General features: G+C 38.4%; 1 protein-coding gene across 1 annotated transcript in view; it reads left to right on the top strand.

Moving 5' to 3' along the window:
* The window catches only part of ADAMTSL1 (ADAMTS like 1), a 208,821-nt gene that overhangs the window by 23,673 nt on the left and 165,478 nt on the right, over positions 1 to 19,670 (top strand). Inside the window, exons 3-4 of the mRNA XM_075078908.1 lie at positions 9,180 to 9,225; positions 19,424 to 19,660. Coding sequence (XP_074935009.1) covers positions 9,180 to 9,225; positions 19,424 to 19,660 — 283 coding nt within the window. The remainder of the gene's footprint in view (positions 1 to 9,179; positions 9,226 to 19,423; positions 19,661 to 19,670) is intronic.

The following is a 19,670-nucleotide window of genomic DNA, read 5'->3' as shown; positions in this document are numbered from 1 at the left end:
AACAGTTATTCTAGTTTTTGCATTGCTTCTTTATCAAACAGAAGCTAACATAAATTACAAGAACTATTGTGCAATGATACTGGCAGTACTAAATAAGGCAGATTATGCCACTCTATGAAATGTTCCTATGCTGGTCAGAATGATAATTTTAAATACTGTGGGGTTTTATGACTTCTAGAACAAGCCATTGCTATTTTAAGGTTTGTAGAGTAGAATAAAGAGCAAAATATTTTTACACAAATGCTATCACAATTGTTGAACACATCCACAAAAGTAAATACCATTCTGATGAATCATACGATGTCACTTAATGGGACTACAGTGAATTTCATAAAATTCTTAGGTCACCTGTGTTATCAGATGATTTTGGAGGATGGTCCTCATTACCCTGATCAAAACTGTATCTGTATGCAAGTTTAGTGTATTACTTCCTGGAAATGTCCTTCAGGATACCTCAATAGCTGGCTTGTTTTCTGCTTCTGTTGATAACTGTAGGTGGTTTACTCTACAACGGACATCCTCCATGCTATATGGGGTGATTTTAAACACTTGCAAGAAAGTATGTTTAGTTTGTAGATTTTTCTGGTTAAAGCTGTGCTGCCTAGCAGCATTTTTAAAATAAGATTTTTATTCTGTTTACTCTGGGATTAGTCAAATCTGTAATTATAAGAACATCTCCTGGTTTAATTTGATGGAGACGAAGTTCCGTTTTTCAAGAAAGATTACAGTTCTAACTCTTCCTAATGGCAGAAGCAGCAAGTGACAGGCCTCAGTTTGAGTCAATACTATAAAAAGCTGCAAATTTCACATGATCAGGGTCAGAATGTAATCTGTGGAGTGATTGCTGGTGGCCTTTGGAGAACCAGATAGTCACATTATGCTGGCTGTCCTAATTTCCACATTTTGCACCTCAGTGAAGTAGCTAAAATATAAAAAATGCTTTCCTAGTGTTGTTTTCTCAAGTAATCCATTACTATATTTGCCACAGGGATGTTATATATCGGTGTTTCAGGTAAGAAGCCGATTTGTGATGGAATGAACAGTAGTCAGCATTGCGCCTACAGGTGATTGATGGATATGGTGTCCATAAATCTGTCTCTCTGTTGAGAAGTAGCCTACTTAACAAAAACGTCTGTGACGCCTTCACTTGGATGATATACTGTTCATAAGTCCAGGTTCACTGGAAAAGCTCCTGTATATTCATAATTTTTTCAATAAATTTGTTCTGGGATTTAAATGAAAAAGAATTAGATCAGCCAGGCCTTTTTATGATGTGGAATGTTTTCGTATGCCTTACTACCTATGAAAGAGAAGTTAAGATATGATTCTCTAAAACCCGAAGGAATAGATTGTACATGAGAAACCGTGAGCATTTCAGTGGAGCTGGGCTAACATACATGATTCAGACCCAAGTTCAAACTTCATCAAAGCATGAGGAACTTGGATTGCTGTTCAGCACATTTGTTTTGTAAAACCAGCTGCAAAACTTGGATCCAGATCTGAGCTCAGGCATGTTCAGTTTTGGGGTCCGAGTCCTTTTGGGCCTGCAATATGGTCTAGATGCTATCTTTGTGATACAGCAGGCCAGGTGAGATTTAGTATTGCGTTTTCTTTCCATTTGGACTGTGAAGAGGCCTCTTGCCATTGTTTTGCTGAAAGGTACTTCTTAATTCTTGCTTTTTTTCTCCCTTTCTTGGCTAGTGAGCAACTGAAAAACATTTGCAATTATAATTACTTTCTGTATATCTGCAATATGTGTTGTATATGCTAATCTAAAGCTAAAGACACTTTTTAAAAATTCTTAAGAAAATAAAATATACTGCAGTGAGAAATGCGAGAGACTAAATGCAAGAAAAACAGTAGTCTGAAAGCACTCTGACAATTTTTTCTCCTTCTTTTCCTTTATTTTTCTCTAATTTTATATTTTTTATTTAAATTGGTCTAGACTGTCCTTTTACTGAGAATTTAGGGAGCATCATTTAATGCCAGCTGTTACTTAGAAAATAACATTCAGTGACCCTGAATAATGCAAAAAAAGAATTTGAAAGTAAAAATTGGAATAAACTCTACTAAGTTCAGCAACTTGTAAAGCAAAAGTCCAGGGTCTGCCTTACTTTTGAGTAAATATAATGCCAACCTTAAAATCAAAGGGTAGCATAAGCTCCCAGAGTAAGTGTTTTGTGTGGGCTGGAGCACAGTTGGAGTTGCAGCTGGTCAGTGTTTGTATAACATTCCTAAAAAATTCTCAAATCTGAACTGTTCCCCACATGAAACTTCCAGAATTTAAAATGAAATTGTGACACAAGCCTAATTGTACCTTTAGAAGGAAAAGCTTATCTCTGCAAGACCAATAGATACTTTAGCATTCTCTGGGCTCGATGCTACTTTGGCTAGAATGCTAGAAATAGCCACCTTGGTATATCAATAAATGAGCTAGCTACCTTTAGGTTACTTTGCTTATTTCTTGCACTATAGCCTACAAACAAAACTTTAGAAGAGATTGGATGGCATTCTGTAGGGAGCATTCAACACAACTTCAACAAATATCAGGTAGCCAGAAACAAGTAGTTGTTTTGTACTAATATCATTGTGAAAGGGACTTTGTCTTTGAGAAACACTGGTTACTTGTCCTTCAAATTCTTAAACAGTCAGTCAGGTTTTGGTTCAGGCTAAGTTTTAAATAAAGGCATCTTTTTCCTTTTTTCTTTTTTCTAACTCCATCTGTTCCAGTGAATTTACTCTAGATACATGGCAGAGTTTCACAGAGTAAAGCCCAGTATGATGGCTCTTTTGTTAATTCTATACTCATCCCCTTCACAAATGTGAGGGTCAATGTTTATTTAAACATAGAATCATAGAAAAGTTTGGGTTGGAAAGGAATTGTTCTTGTTTAAAGATCATCTAGTCCAAACCTCCTGCCATGGGCAGGGACAATTTTCACTAGATCAGGTTGACCAAAGTCCCATCGAACCTGACCTCGAACACTTCCAATGATGTAGTAAACACAACTTGTCTGAGCAACCTGTTCCAGTGTCTCACCACCTGTATCATAGAAAATTCTTCTTTATGTCCAATTTAAATCTCTCCTTTTTCAGATTAAAATCATTGCCCCTTCTCCTGTCAGTACTGGCCTTGGCAAAAGCCTTTCTCTATATTTCATATAAGCCCCCTTTATATATTAAAATCCTGCAGTAAGATCCCTGGAGCCTTCTGTTCTGCCGGCCAAACATAGAATCATAGAATTACAGAATACCTCAAGTTGGAAAGGACCCATAAGGATCATCGAGTCCAACTCCCTGCTCCTCACAGGACTACCTCAAACTGAACCATATGAATAAAGTGTTGTCAAAACACTCCATGAACTCTGACGGGCATGGTGCTGTGACTACTTCCCTGGCAAGCCTGTTCCAGTGACTGACCAACCTCTCAGGGAGCCATCTTTTCCTAATGTCCAATCTGAACTTCCCCTGACGCAGCTTCATTCTGTTTCCTCGTGTCGTATCTCTGGTCACCAGAGAGAGGAGATCAGCACCTCCCCCTCCACTGCCGCCCTTGACAAATCTGTAGGTTGCAAAGAGGTCACTCCTCGGCCTTCTCCAAGCTGAACAAACCAAGTGACCTCAGCCACTTGTAATAAGTCTTGCTCTCAAGACCTTTCACCATCTTGGTCACTATCCTCGGCACACACTCTAATAGTTTGATGCCTGTCTTATACTGAGGCACTCAAAACTGTGCACAGTACTCAAGGTGGGGCTGCACCAGTGCGGTGTAGAGTGGGACAGTTACCTCCCTCAACCCACTAGCGATGCTGACTTCATGCACCTCAGGACACAGTTGGCCTTTCTGGCTGCCAGGGCACATTGTTGACTCATATTCAACTTGCTGTCAATGTAAACACCCAGATTTCTTTCTGCAGGACTGCTGTGCAGCCTCTCCTCCCCTAGTTTGTACGTATAACCAGGATTACCCCATCCCATGTGGAGAATCCTGCACTTTCACTTGTTAAATTTCATATGATGATGATTGGCCAGCCGTCCAATCTATCCAGATCTCTCTGTAAGGCCTCTCGACCCTTAGGGGAGTACATAGCTTCTCCTAGTTTGGTATCATCAGCAAACTTACTTAATGTACATTTGATTGCTGCATCCAGATTATTTGTAAAAGAGCATTGGCCCTAAAATTGAGCCCTGGGGAACCTCACTAGTGACTGGCTGCCAGCCTGATGTGACCCAATTTACTGTAAGTCTTTGAGCCTGACCCGCCAGCCAGTGGCTCACCCATCATATTATGGACTTGTCTAGCTGTATGCTAGATACTTTGTCCAGAAAGATACTGTGAGAGACAATATCAAAACTTTGCTAGAATCCAAAAAACCCACATCTACCTGTTTCCCTTGGTCAATTAGGTTGGTGACCTTATCATAAAATTACTTAGTTAAACAGGACTTTCCCCTTCTGAACCCATCTTCAACACCAATTTTTCAGCCTTTCTTCATAGGAGAGGTGTTCCAGGTATTCATTTTTGTGGCCCTCCCCTGGATCTGCTCTAATAAGTCAGTGTCTGTCTTGTACTGGGGACCCCAGAGCTGGACACAGGACTCCATGTGGGGTCTCACCAGAGTGGAGTAGAGGGGAAGAATCATCTACTTTGCCATGCTTCTTTTTGTGCACCCCAGGATATAATTTGCTTTCTGGGCTGCAAGTGCATGCTGCAGGCTCATATCTATTTTTTCATCCACCAGTATCCCCAAGTCCATCTCTTCAGGGGTGCTCTTAGTCAGTTCATCACTCAGTGTGTATTGATATTGGGGATTGCCCCAACCCAGGTACAGGACCTTGCACTTGGCCTTGTTCAAATTCATGATGTTCACATGGACCCATTCATGCTAACCATGATACATTCTTTACATGAGAATAATTCATTCCCCATAACAAGATTGTGGAAAACATTATTTGTGCAAAACTTAGACCTTTGGTGGCCACAGATCCCTACCCATATTTTTATTTGCCTAGCCAGCTTCCTGTGCATAGTGACTCAAGTTGGTATTTTGCCTCCTGGTTGTTTATTTTTTTACTCCTGTAGAAAGGATATTCATAAGATCTGTGACTAAATTTGCCAGGGAAATTTGGCTTGTCTACCCATGCCCACTTTTCTTGTCTCAAAGTTAACAATTCCTGTAACATTTCTGGTATTTCATTATTTCAGCTAGGTGCAGAAGTCTGTAGGAGACAGCCTCCTAAACATAAAGAATGAATGATTTTTACAGTTGCAACACTAAACTACATGGCAAAACATACCAGTGCATCTGCATAATCCCTTGTGACCGGCAAGGTCATTATTAACAAAAGAAAATGGGAAAATTATTGATACCTCTTTTCAATTAATTGTCAATGTCGATTAATTTCGACATGAATTTGGGCAGACCTGACCAGGCAGTTCAAAAAAGTGAACTCATAAAGTCAATGCAGTCCTGATGCATCTTCCTTTTTCATAACAATTTGGTGTCCATGGCCTTCCCTCACATTTCCCGTATGGGAAAAGGTATATGCTGAAAGAATAAAAGAGATTGTCTTTTCCCCAGAGAAGGACAAATGCAGAAATTTTATTGAGGATGAGAGGTGGTCATCACACTATGCAATGTTTGGGAAAGAGGTAAGAGCAACAGGGTGAGGAAGAATGGTGCAAGATAGTGTTCCTGGCTTTGATGACTGCTGAGAGTGGCAGGAGTTGATGAGGTCCTCCTCTGCAAATCTCTTTCATCGTCTTTGGTAGTTACAGATAAAGGCAACTTTGGCATGGGGTTGCTAATCTTTCTGGCATGGATTATTGCAAGGCTTCTAACTCTAACTGAGCTGATTATTGCAAGGCTTCTAACTCTATCTGAGAACAAATACACATCTGGTTTAGACCTTTTAGGGTAGGGGGGGTACTTGAACTAAGTCCCTCTGCAAACTGGAATCTGAAGAAATAAATACTAGGGTTTCAGGTGGTTTACATAAGAGAAGAGAATATTTTAATACACTAAAAGTTGTTATCTTTTTCCGAAACTTTACTAGAAACAAGTGACTAGGTTTGAAGAATGAAGCATGATTCCCAATAGCTTGCTTTTCTTTCATATTCACCTGATAATAATTGCACATCAAACCAAACCCTCAGCTACCTTTTTCCTCTGCAAAATCCCCCGCAGTGTATAGATAACAGGGAAGACTGTAGAAGTACCTCTTACTGCTCCCACTCCTTGTGTGCTGTCCAAGATGAACTTGCCATTTTGGGTGACTTCTGACTTTCCAAGTGGCTGTGTGTACTCCTTTTTATTGTGAGTTCTCATTTATCCCTTGCAGAGGTCAGAGGATGTATGGTGACTGTACCTCATAACATGGTCTCCCTAATCTGTTGTGGTCCTTCCTTGCATGTTAAATGCTCTGTGCTGTGGCATTCTACAAAGCATCCACACTGAGATGTGGGACCCATACCACTAATTGAACCCTGCCTAGAAGAGAAAACCTAATGTGGCCTGGTGGCATGGAAGATGCTGTGTATTTCACTCTGGCAGGATTAAGTTCACTAGATGGTTTCATCTTCCCTATTTTAAGCATGGACAGGGTCAGAAACAGAATTTACTCTGAAAAATCATAATTTATGCCCCCCAGAAAGTTGCTTCCTAAATATTTTATCCCCAGGTCTTTTTAACCATCTTTCTTTTTTCATTCCCCTACAAATCTATGATTTTGAATACAAAAGTAGATACTTAAGTTTAAGAGAATTTGGAATACTGTCCTGAAGCAGCGTACATCTGAAACACAAACTACTTTGCAAATCTATTGTGAAAATACATCAACTCAGGCTGAAAGCAGTTTGCCTGCTTTTGGTTGATGGGTGATAACTGGGAAACTAATGAGTTTAAACAACAAAACCCCGAAGTTTGGTCTTGGAGAGGGGAGTTTTGTAAGAGTGGTTTCTAGCATTCACAAATCATCACAGCACTAACTGCATTCAGAATTGTACATTTTTTCTGAACAACCCTGGCCATTAGCCAAAGGGGTGAAATTGGAAGAAAAATCTGAATATTTCTGTGGCATATGTCTAATGCAAGTACCTATTCTTTTCCCTAATGCAAAGAATAAGTGAAAAATAAATGGGTTTTCATTTCAAAACAGACAATCTGAAGAAACTATGAAAAGAAGAAATTGTGAGGCAGCTGATAGAAAGGAACTTTAAATTTCCCTGGAAGTTCAATGGTTCTGATGTTAATAAATTACGGTAGTTGAAATCGTCATAAGAGCAGGTCTGTGTGAAGCAAAGAGATGTCTGATGCATTGTATGGCATTTCTGAGAGACAGATGAGGCATGTATCAAGCTTGCTGAGCAAGCTATTCAGTGTGGTGTACAAGGCGTGCACTAGGACTGCCTACTTGATGCATAATATACTTTTTTCTTTGCTACTTCTCAGTGTAAATCAAGAGTACTGCTACTGAATGTAGTGGAGTGTAAAAAGGTTTGGTCTGCACCACGGTATCTGTACCAGCTGGTCTGTATTTCTCAGGAATAACTGGGATAGTGGGGGCATTGCTTGCATTTTTTAAAGTTTCTTTGTTTTGTTTTTTTTTAGTTCATAGCCTATTATGAATAGAATTTTTATTATTGTACTGCTAAAACTGTATATTCTAGTGCTGGATGTGCATACTTTTCACTTCTGTGCGTGCTTGCAATGATAAAAATTTAATTGCATTGGTTATATAACATTACAACAGAATTGAATTAATGGTATTTCTATTATGCTTTTAACAGCATACTTTACATGCCAAATGCTTCACAATAGAATATATTATTTTTCTGACTACATTTCTTCTGAAAAATTGATAGGGTTTATTTACATGTTTATCTTCTCTTGGGGTCACTTACCTCACTATGATACATTTGCAAAATGTGTTTTGCCCTGATTTTGTACTCATAGGTGTAAATGACTACTGGAAGAATTTCACAATTCAGTCTTCTGGAGGAAGGTGGGAGGAAAGATGATTTCAATAATTTAAAGGAAATCTGTTCAGTTTTAGAGTTAACTGAGTGTGGAAAATTTTTTTCTGTTTTTATAAAAATGAAGGAAAAAAGAATGACACAACTGCATGCAGATGCTGTCCTTTCTCTTGGATAGTTCGAAACGGTTTGGCTTTAAAACTTCAGTCTTGACAGGCATTTCGTCCTCAAGGAATGTGTGCTTTTAAAATCCTGGACAAAAAAAAAAAGGGGGGGGGTGGAGTGGCGGGGGGAAATGTTGTGAAATTAAGTAATTAAAAATGTAAGGAATTCCATCCTGTTGAAGGATAAGCTTTAAAAGCCAAGTCCCGCATTCTGATTTGTACTGAGGACATCCACAGAGTATGCTGTCTGAACTCATAAAACACATGAATCTTCAACTAAGGTCAAATACTCAGAATACACACTGCTGAATGCTAAAAAGATATCTGGGTGTTGACCTTTCTTCTGGGAATGGGTCTGCTGTGGTGAAAAAGCAGGAGAGCAATGGAGAATGCCCGTCAGGGCATGTGCTCTCCCTGACCGTTCCTGGGCCCAGCTGCTTTTTGGATGTTGTTCTGCAGCAGGGATCTGGGAGTAGTGAGGGGCTGATGGATCAGGGGGAAGTTTTACACTATCCTTCTGCCCTCATATCAAACTGGAAAAAGCTCTGTCCTGCTAGCCTGTCATTTCATGCTGCAGCAGGCAGGTTTCCTTTCTCCCAGTGCATAGGTTGTTCTCCATCAGACAAAGCCTGGCTATTCATACCGTGTCAGTGCTAAGGTGTGTGCCTGGGTAGACATAGAGGTGTGCCCTTGTAAAATCATTGTGGGTAGCTGGGAGACACAGGGCATTATTAAAGTGATTCAGATGTTGATTTCCAGCTAAGTTCTATACTCTGACCTCCAACCTCATTTATAAACTGATGCCACCTTCTATAAACCAATTTTTAAAGCAAAGGTGGGAAAATTAAGAGTTTTAGAATTCATACCTCAGTACCCTTGTCCTGTATAGGAACAGCGTCCTTGACTTTGGGGAAGAGGGTTGGTGGGGGATTAGGTGATTAGAGATCTTTGTAGGGAAGATGCTGACACAGTAAACATTACGTGTTTGCTTTTTATATTAATTTATTTATGTTTTGGGGTTTTTTTAATTTTCTGACACAGGACCTGTGAAGGGCGAAACATCCGGTACAGGACATGCAGCAATGTGGTAAGTGAAGTATGGCTTTGATATGATGCAAATCATGATGTCTGACAATCACGTCCATATTACATAAAATAATTTTGTAATGTGATAATGAGAATACTGTAGCTATCTAAGCGACCTTCATACCACAGGACCACAGGCAAACATTTGTCAGTTCTTGAAAAGTTGGAGAAATTATGGCATAGCATGATGCTAAAACTCTGTGGAATGGATTGCTGTCACAGCCTTTCCAAATAGTCTGTCAGTGAAACTTCAGAGTTGCTCTTTACAACCCCCTGGCAGAATCAAGACCACTTATGTTCCCAGTATTACTTTGGTAACCAGCTGGCTTACACTGGGCAGTCTGCCAGGCTGGAGGATTAAGCTGTTAAGGACTGAAGACAAGTTAGTAAAAGGCATATGTTTCTGTTCACCTGTGGCCTCCCAGCACTGGAATTCTGTTGCATGTCTTAGAAAAGCAGTATTAGATAGCCTGCACCAGTGTTTTGGCCTTTCCAAAGGCTCTTGCTTGTTTTTCATATAGGGTGAATATAGTTTTCAATAAAATAAAATAAGAAACTTCAACTTCTGTTTTCACCAAAGTGAAAGTGTGTTTTCACTGGTGAAAATGGAAGTAAAGACTTTCATATGGGAAGTTTTATTGGGTGCCAAGAATTGTATAAAATCTCAAATTACATAGAGAAATGTCAGTTTTACCAGTAAAGATGGAAAATGAAATCAAATGTGCACTCGGCCAAGTTTTTAATGCCTGATAAGGACATATTCAGAAGCCTTTCAATAGGTGCTTTGTCTAAAAAAGTTTAAAAGTTTAAGTTAAAAAAAATTTTAATACATTCCCCCTTATTTAGCTTATACTTTCTTCAATAGACCACAGTTCATAATGATAGAAGCCACTTCTATCTGAGTTGTAGTCTCTCATGCAGCAAGATTTCTCACACTTGTTCCTCTGAAATTTGTTCTGTGTGTATCCTTTGGGTTTCTGAAATCTCTTGTCAGTCTAGATATCTGCTTCAGTAACTGACAACAACTACAGCAGTCAATAAATAGGTCTGCTGGCTGATTAACAGTCCAGTTTCCTTCTCTGAGGCACTTAGGCTACACCACAACTGTGGAGGGAATGGGAAGGTTGATCTGTGCAGGTGAAGTTGCATGCTGTAGCTCTGTGGAATATGACAGAAAAAGAAAAAAAAATGTTAAAGGCTAATTGGGCTACAATTAGACCTATCAATTTTGGTTTGGTTTGTAAATGCATGCATATTGTGACAGTCGCCTTCCCCTTCTGACCTGCCTCTGTGTATGCTAAGAACAGTGGGACAAAGAGCATCCTGCTTTGCTGCCATTAGTTGTTCCTGGATCACCCTGATGAGAGGCTGGGGTTTTAGCCATGTTGCAAACCTTATTTTGGAATCATTGAGCTTAACTTTCCAAGAAAAGGAATATTTTTTAAAATATTTTTTTAGCTTAGGTTCTGTTTTGGAAATCTGCATCTGAACAGTTTTCCTTCAGAATAAAACCTTGGATTGTTTGTCAGGCAATTCATTTACATACCTTGCATTTGGCAATATGGCTCTGGACTTTCCACTTAATTATTTCTCACTTAATTATTTCATACCTAATAATCTATGTTGAAACCCCAGATGTGCACCTCTGTGCTGAAATCCATTGTTATTTAATTGTGTATCTGTATCACTGAAATACTGTTTGTCTCTTTCAGAATAGGAAAAAAATAAAATCTGTATGTTTTCTCTTTAATGAAGTATACTGTCTTTTTCTCAAAAATCCAAGAATACATACAAAATGGGTCTTGGAAAAAATTAACACCATGGTTTGTTGCGGAATTCTGTGGTGGAAAACACACACAATATTGTGCGTATTTTTGTTAACTCAGACTTTACCTTTTAAGATTCCATCCACAAAGACACCAAAAATCAGGAGGATGGAAATTCCAGGCTCAGTAAGACCTACATTTTCATCTGTCAGATAACAGTCTGTTGCTTTAAAGGAAAATGGCAGCAAATCCCCACATTCCACACCTGCAAATGAAGCTAGCTATCATGCATTGTGCAAAATTCCGTCTTGATTCTTGTGGAAATCAGTGAGTCCTGAAATAAAAGTTTTCATTACCGTTAGCTTGTGCGTAACTTGAGGACTGGTGTTATTGTTCATAAAATAACCACCCTTTTTATTTTCTGCAAACCGTCTTTCTGTGAACAGATGTTTTTTTGTTTGTATGACTGTCTTCTTACAGGAAAGGATAGGTAGTCACATATACTAAAACCAGCCTCTTTACTTGAAAGGTGAAATTGAAGAATGGGAAGAAGACTTCTTGGAGTCTGGCAATTAACACGTTTTCATAGGCACTATAATTTGCAAGATTTTGCTACATCTGGCTTTAATTAATCCTAAAATTAAATTTCTGGGGGGGGAAAAAAAGAATGAGATAAAGAAAAAGAGTGACAGGGATAGAGTGGTGTGCCTGTTTCTTCAGTGACCTGTATTATTCTAGTGATGCTGAACCGTTTGCAGAGTATCGCTATAAGAGAGATTGATACTGCTGTCTATAAAGCTTCTGAGCAGTCCTCAGAAGAACAAATCCAGTCCAGTATGTTCACCACTTGCTTTACCTGGTGTTGATCAGAGACTAGAAAGATTATGGGTATGAAGCCACATGTGTAAATAGTAAAAGAAGAAATGAGGGAATCTGAAGATGATTCAGGGTTGAATTGAATCTGCTTTTTTTCTTCTTACTAGTCATACTGAATCCAAATATGTTTCCACCCATTTTAGAATATAATTATGGGGGGAGAGAGGGATTAATTTGTTTTTCTTTAGAAAATTACTCTGAATGCAATGAAAACATGTTTTTGTATCTAGCTGGGTTGTTACACTAAACATTATGCAAAATAAACAGAAATATTTCCAAACTGCGAGTAGGATTTTTTCCTAGTTCGTTTTATTTTTCCAAGCTAGCATGCTTCCTGTTCCTTCTTAGAGGCACATTCTTAGTTGCCAGCTTCTCTCCAGTTTTTGTACCAGGCTATCAAGCCACCTAATTTGCCCTTTCTCTTTTTCAGTCCTTCTGCTACTATGCTGGCTTTTGCTTTCTTTTACCCCATTTACATGAAAATCCATCTGAAGGATGTTTGTTGGAATGTGTACTGTCTTCATACCTCTCTCTTCATTCTCCTCAATTATCAAACCACTTTTTGTGATTGAAAAGATTTTTATTTTCCCTGATATTTTTCCTTTTATTTCACTGCTTTCTGAATCAGAGCAGAAAAATAATTAGATGCATGCAGCTGGCACTTCATTCCCAAAGGACTCTATTTTTCGTATTTCCTTGCTTATACCTGCCAGCATGATGATGAACACTACATATAAAGCTGCTCTTTAAATTTTGCTGTTTGACAATGACAACAGACAAAAGAAACCAGACAATGCTGGAAGCTGCACAAATTTACTAGCTCTTTTGACAAGGTTTAGAGAACTTCTGTCAAGCCTAAGATAAAATTTGTACATGGTAGATCCCTTTAATCAGACCACCAAAACTTGTAAATACCACCTGCAGCTCTTTTTTATATATACCTCAGTTTCTTCACTTGAAGGAAATGCCAACTCTAATGACGTCCCCCATGCTCCAGCTTGTATTCAGAGAAGCTACTTCCATCCCTTTTTCTTATCTGCTCATGCTGCACTTTGTACATACCAGCATCGATTTTGCCCATTTTACTTTCAACAAAATGAAGCTACCTTCTTTCCTTTCACCAAAGCCCAGCCTGTTGGAAAGTGTCAAATGTAGACTTCCATATAAGCACATAATTATCAGAAGCATTAGTTTGTGTACATGAGAAGAATCATCACCAGGTAGAATTTTTTCAGAGCTACAAAAATTATTAACAGGATTTCATTTTTCTACCCTCCAATGGCTAGAAATGCCATGTGAATTCTTTTGCAATCCAACCTCCCAGTTTGTATTTTGCAGTAAAACTTTTAAAAAAATTAAACAAGAAAGTATAAACACTACATTTATCTCATTACTAACACCAGATTTACTTAATGTGAGTTTACTTTATAAGTGGAAATTCTTCCAAACTCAGATCATTTATTGTGACTACAGACTGTTCTTCAAAATGCTGGATTTTAGTAACTACCATCTTGTTTCTAAATGCACACATTTTAAAACCTCAGTGTGTCATCTAGGAATTATTTTTTTCATACTTGGAAACAATGGCTTATAGTATGTTGCTATGAGGCTTATAGTATGTAGCAGCTTTGACTTCTGGATTTGTGTTATCTTCACAGCAAGCAGACCTGTGGGTCTTTAACTACTGAAAAATAGAACAAAAAAAAAAACGCATTGCTGCCATTCTACGTAAATGCATCAAGAATTTTTGTAGGCCAAACAACCTGGATCACTTCCATGACAGTGGAATTTCAGGAGTCTGTTCAGGACTTCAAGAACCACTGGGTGATTCATAGATTTAAATTCAATATTTTGATAATAATAATTCTTTTTATTTGAATATCTCTTTTTGATCTGCCAATGTGGTGCCAATGGTGCCTTTAGGAAAGTGTACTTTAATATTATATACTTGTATTAGCTTTTGACTGAAATATTTCTAAGTTTTTCAAGCTGAAATACAAGTTACCATATTAAAATGGCATGAAAAGCTGCATATTGAATTATTTGCCAAAAATGGGAACAAACTATTTTTTTAAAAAAAAAGCAGTTTTTGTTAGAAAAAGATCTTATAATAATTTCTAATGACAAATATTCATGGAGGTTTAGATTTATACTTCACTGACTGTTTTAGCCCTCATCTCCACTCCATGTTTATTTAATACAGAGTAGAAGCATCTGCTGATATTCCTTCATTTACTTTGTTCTTATTGTTTCTCTCCTGCTTCTCTCTGTCAGATATTACAGTGTCTTGGGTTTGTCAGAGAAAGCTATAGTATAAGCCCTTCTCGATCTAAGGACCTAAGATGATCCTAACATATTTAGAAGTTCACAGGAGTAGACTAGTGAAAAATCTGACTGCAAGAAACTTAATTCAAGCAGGGTACTCAATAAGGCTTCAAGGCCAAGTGGAGTTTCTGTTAAATCCTTAGATCTCCTAAGTCTCTGTACTTTCATCTAAAGCTCTTATTTAGTCTTGGTCAAACCCCTACTTGAGGACTTCAGGCTTTGTTTCTTGGTAGGCAAATCTGTGTGGCTGAAACACCGTGTGTACTTCATGGAACTGGTTCAACAAGCTGTTCTGTCAGATGCTACACAGAGTAGTCCAGTTGTTAGTTATTTTTTGCACACAGGAAAAGCTCCAAGTATAGTAAATCAACCTTGGCCTCTACAAATATACAAGCACATATATTGTAAACTGTTTTAAGGTTCCTCAACTGTTTCCACCTATCACAGCTTAGATATGATCTTCCACATTTCACCCACTAAGTAAACTTGAAAAAGCCTGACCCTCTTTTGTCCCATGAAATCTGATCTACCTATCATCATCAAGGGACATCTGGGATTCATCTTATCTTTTGCACTCATTTGTTGATTAATAGAAATTGTTTTGAGTAGGATTCCAACACGGCAAAACTCCATGGACCTTATGAATTACAATAGGGTCAAACAGGAGGTCAAACTAAAAAAAAAAATGTGGATGTGAGGAAGCAAATGAAGCCGTAATAATACAGCCAAAATTAGGTGCCTAAGAGGTGAAGATGAAACTCCTGTGTTTATTTTAAAATAGGTTTCATACATCAAAGGGGTTTCTGATCATCTTTAAAATGATATATATTTTCATTGTAGTGGAGGAAGCCTTGACCTGAGAGGGTGAACAGAGGCTGTAGGTATCCAGCACAAGCTCAGTCTTTCAGGAATATCTCGTGAACCTTCATGAGCTAAAGGTCATGAAACAGCCATCTAGGACTTACAGAGAAGGAACAGTTGTTTCTTATTCACTGGAAATTTTCTTCCCTAAAAAGCCTCAGTGAATAGGAAGCTTGAAGATAAATGGACTTACATGAGACTTTCAAGTTTATTAGTCCTTTCTGGTGCTTCAAGGAGTGCAATGGCAGTGATTCCTCATGTCTGCAGGGGCCCACAGATAATTTCCAAAAGAAAACAAAACCAGTAAGATTTGAATATAGCACCAAAGCTAGAGTCACCTGAAACAGGAGTGTAGTGCTTTTGTGGCCAGATACCAGTGCTGCCATGTGCTCCAAGCCAAACACAGGCCATGCAGATGTGGTTAGCAAAATACCTCACAGAACTACATAACCCATGCAAAGACATGCTACCTTGGGTTCACTGCTATACTGATTTGGCCAATGACTTCTGGCTGTCTCAAAGTATGGGCACACCCTTGCCTGTCAATCTGTTGTGCAGGTAGACAAACTGCTTATGGTTAGATAGCTTGCAGGATCAGACACTTAGGTGGAGTAAAACGTAACTTCACTCAGGCCAGTGAAGCAGTGTTAGCTGGCAGCTGTAGAGGATCCCCTTCTACCAAGCCCCCATGCACATACTGAAAGCAGGCTGATTTTTTTTAGAATAGAAGATGACTTAGTGGAGTCAGAGTCTATAGTTTCTCCTGTCCAGGAGCCGGCACTGCAGAAATAAGGCACAGGAAGACTGCCTCAAAACGGCAAATGTTTTTATCCAAAGGATGCAAAGTGTTTAGAAGAGAATAGCAATTTACTGCTTGAACAAGTATGCAGCAAAACACTGGCTTTGCCGTATCCATTATTTCAGTAATTACAATACTTATTTATAGGCTGTGAGCTTATATCTGTCTTTCATTATATGATTGCACAAAGCCCGGAACGAAGAAGCTCTGATCTCCACTGACAAATAATACAAACAATAAATAGTAAGTTTAAAAAAAAACCAAAAAAACATGGACAAGAGATTAATAAGCAGTGCCAAGTTTTACATAGTTCCTACTCTTTCAGTCTCAGTGACCTGTGTTTAAGGATGGGTATACAGACCACTACTTTTCTTAACATTATCTGTTTTGGTATAAAAAAACAATTACACAGGTCATGCAGGTGTTACACTTGTTACATGTGCTTTCCTAAGTGGAAGAAAAGTTCTCGCCTCAGGGAAAGGAATCTTCAAGGCCTTCAGGTAGATTTAGGATTCAGGATCTCTGTAGGAGAAAAGTGCTGGGACAGACTGTGACCTATTTTCATATCTGTGTGCCAAGATAAGTATGCATGTCTGCATTTCTGACTGCTTGAATGTATTCTTTGAATGGCTTAAAATTTCACATGAAAACTTTTTAAAAGACAAGCTCTACTATTTAAATCCATTGTTTTATTTTGATCATGATATCAAAGGTTTGAAGTATTTAACATCAGTCCTGGTCACCTGCCGTGTCCCAAAAACTTGTTATGTTGACTGTACATTTTTTCTTTCTTTGATTTAAAAATAAAATCCAAAACAACAAACATAGTATTGAATACTGTACAAAGCACGATTATGAACTCTGTATGTTGTGTGCTTTATCGGGCCCTTCTGTCTTTGTAAAAATAAAGCTAATGCAAGCCAGGAATTTTCGAAGGCAGAGCCAAGCTTGAACCAAACAAGCGACTTGGCTTGGATCTTTGCAACTAGCCTAAGCCAAGCCAATAGACCTGACTGTATTCATTTATGGACAGAAAAATTCAGAGCAGGGTATGCACCAGAAGATTTTGCGGCAGGAAATAAGGCCACAGTGTTTCTCTTTGCTTGTCTCTTCCATTTGAATATAGAGCTAAACCAGAACTTGGGTCAAGCTGTAACTGTCTTGTTCATCCTCTGTTTAAAACCAGAACATAAAACCCTCTTTTTTCTCTAAATACACAGCTATGGAAGAATAATGGATTTCCCACATATTCTTCTGCTCTCTTTACTCTGATCTGCTGTCCAAACTTTGTCCTGTATCAACAGTTTGCCCAGATCACAAAAAGGGCCTGATTGTCTCTAAGGTTTTCTGGAGATTTTAAAGTCAGGCTGAAATATTTCCAACATTTTACTTTTTGTTTGTTTTTTAATCTTCCATAACATATGAATAGAAAAACTGTCTGCTGTTTAAGACCTCCAGCAGTAAAATTCCAGTTACGAGCGTGGACTTTAAACCTCCACTTTCAAAAGGATGAATGACCTCTGCATTATTACTTTTTGATACATATTTTTCTAGAGCAAGATTTAACCCCAATCCTTCTTTTCTCATACATTTAATCTATTTAACCTTTTGTATCAGGAACACTATTCCGCTGTAGTTAGCAGAACTTTCGGCTGGAGCTTCACCCATTACTTTTGGGCTGCATCACACTCAAAAACAAAGCAAATTAACTGAGAATTTGCTCTTAGAGTACAAAGCAAATTAGCTGAAGTTATGTGGCTTAAAGCCATGGCTTGTATGTGTGTATAGTTCACTATAAGAAATATTTGGAGTAGTGTGATCCAACAACATTCAACATTCAAACAAAATGGGCATAACCGCATTGTCACTGCACAGTGAATAAGAGGCCAGATTGGTTAACCTGGGTTTGAGCCAAGGGTATACAAATGACAAATTTGTAGCCAAGATTCTGCCAATTTGCTTCAAGAGGAGATTTGAAAGCTTGATTTTTAAGACAGGTTTTATTTTAGACCTTAATACTAAACAATTATTCTTTAATGCCATAAAGTGACATGCAGTCCCTATGCTCTTTATATGGAAAGCTGTAATAATCTGCCCTATTCAAAAAAAGTGGAAGAGCTTTTGTGAAAAAAGGTGTAGAAAAGGGCTGATGAATCAGAGCTGTTTATTTAAACATCAGAAGAGGTATTTTGCCTTAATAGCAGTAAGACTTTCTTTCCTAGCTGGGAGGACAAGAAGTCTGTGAATAAAGTTGTCATTAATGCTACTTGAATTTCTATAGAATAAAGTTGTCTGAGGATGAACAGAGAATATAGACATCTAATCAGGATATTGCCTAGTTATGTCATTGTATATATATAAAAATCCTTCCCTATCAAGTCTATACCTGATAGTTATGACCCTCTGTAAAAAAACATTAGTCTTCAAGCAAAGTGTATAACAGGTATTCATTTCACCTGGTATTTGACCAGGTATCATTAAGAAGCAGGTTTCCTTACAGCAGCAGGGTGGAGGACTATGGGACCTTAGTAATCTCAGGCAGCCATATTGCCAACATTTGCTTTTTTTTGTCACAGGTCTCATGATGATTAATGTTTTTCCTAAAGCTTAGCTAATATATTCCCATAATTATGTGAGAAATTCAGGTTACTTAAAAAAAAATAAACAATAAATGTCTAGGCTTTGTGGTTGCTTGCACATGAAAACTTCAAATATCAGTCTTCAAGGATGAAAAACTGGAAAGGAAATAAAAAGAACTCAGGTTTATTTTGCCTGAAGTCTCATGATTTTGAAGCTCTTCTTGCTCTCTTGAGAACTTGACTTATGGTTTCAGTCCTAAATGATCACAAGAAAGTATACGTGGGTAAAAAAAAGCCTCATGTTCTCATCAACAAGAGACTTTAAGTAGCATGAGTGGTCTTTGTTTTTTGTATCAGGTGTACTGGGTTCAGAGTAGGGTTTATATGTCTCTCAAACCTCCTGAAGGATTAACAAAGAGGCTTTTTAAAGGTCTTCCCCGTAAATAATAGTAAGTTGCTAATTATGTGAGTTATGAAATCTTAGGTTAAAGAAATGCAAATATGTGTCATATTTTTCAGTTTCTTGTTCCCTACCGACAGATTTAGGTCTCTGAGACAAAAAAAAGCTAGTGACAAAAGCTTAAATAAACAAACAATTAAATTACATAATTCTTTTTCCTTTCTCTTCAAACAAAGAGGAAAATTTGGCTGGAAGACAGTGACTGTGCACACTCTTCACATTTGTGCACAACTGGAAAGAGATTCAGCAAAAGCATTTTAGGGCTGTGGTTAAGACATGTACAGTGCATTTGTTACGCCTCAAGTATATTTACACATGGTCTGTGTATGCTTTCAATACTTTTGCAGAAAGAAGAAAGAAAGGTATAATTTTCCAGTTGAATTATGTGTAGCTGTAGCTGTTTCTATCAGTCTTCTTTGTCTAAACAGAAAAACCCTCTACATCTGGCAGCTGTGGAGCCCAGCCAGCTGCATGATACTGCAACTGGCTGTCCCAAACAGACCTGCTAACTTTTTCCTCTTTCATTTCTGCAGGACTGCCCGCCAGAAGCAGGTGATTTTCGTGCTCAGCAGTGCTCTGCTCACAATGACGTCAAGTACCAGGGGCAGTTTTACGAGTGGCTCCCCGTCTCTAACGACCCCGACAACCCATGCTCATTAAAGTGCCAGGCCAGAGGGGCAGCTCTGGTTGTGGAGCTGGCGCCAAAGGTTCTGGATGGGACCCGGTGCTACACTGAATCCCTGGACATGTGCATCAGTGGCTTGTGCCAAGTAAGGAGAG

Source organism: Phalacrocorax aristotelis, chromosome Z (genome assembly GCF_949628215.1).
Source record: "Phalacrocorax aristotelis chromosome Z, bGulAri2.1, whole genome shotgun sequence".
NCBI classification, from domain to species: Eukaryota; Metazoa; Chordata; class Aves; order Suliformes; family Phalacrocoracidae; genus Phalacrocorax; species Phalacrocorax aristotelis.
Note: the sequence above shows the minus strand (reverse complement) of the source record. Positions and strands in the feature narration are given on the sequence as shown.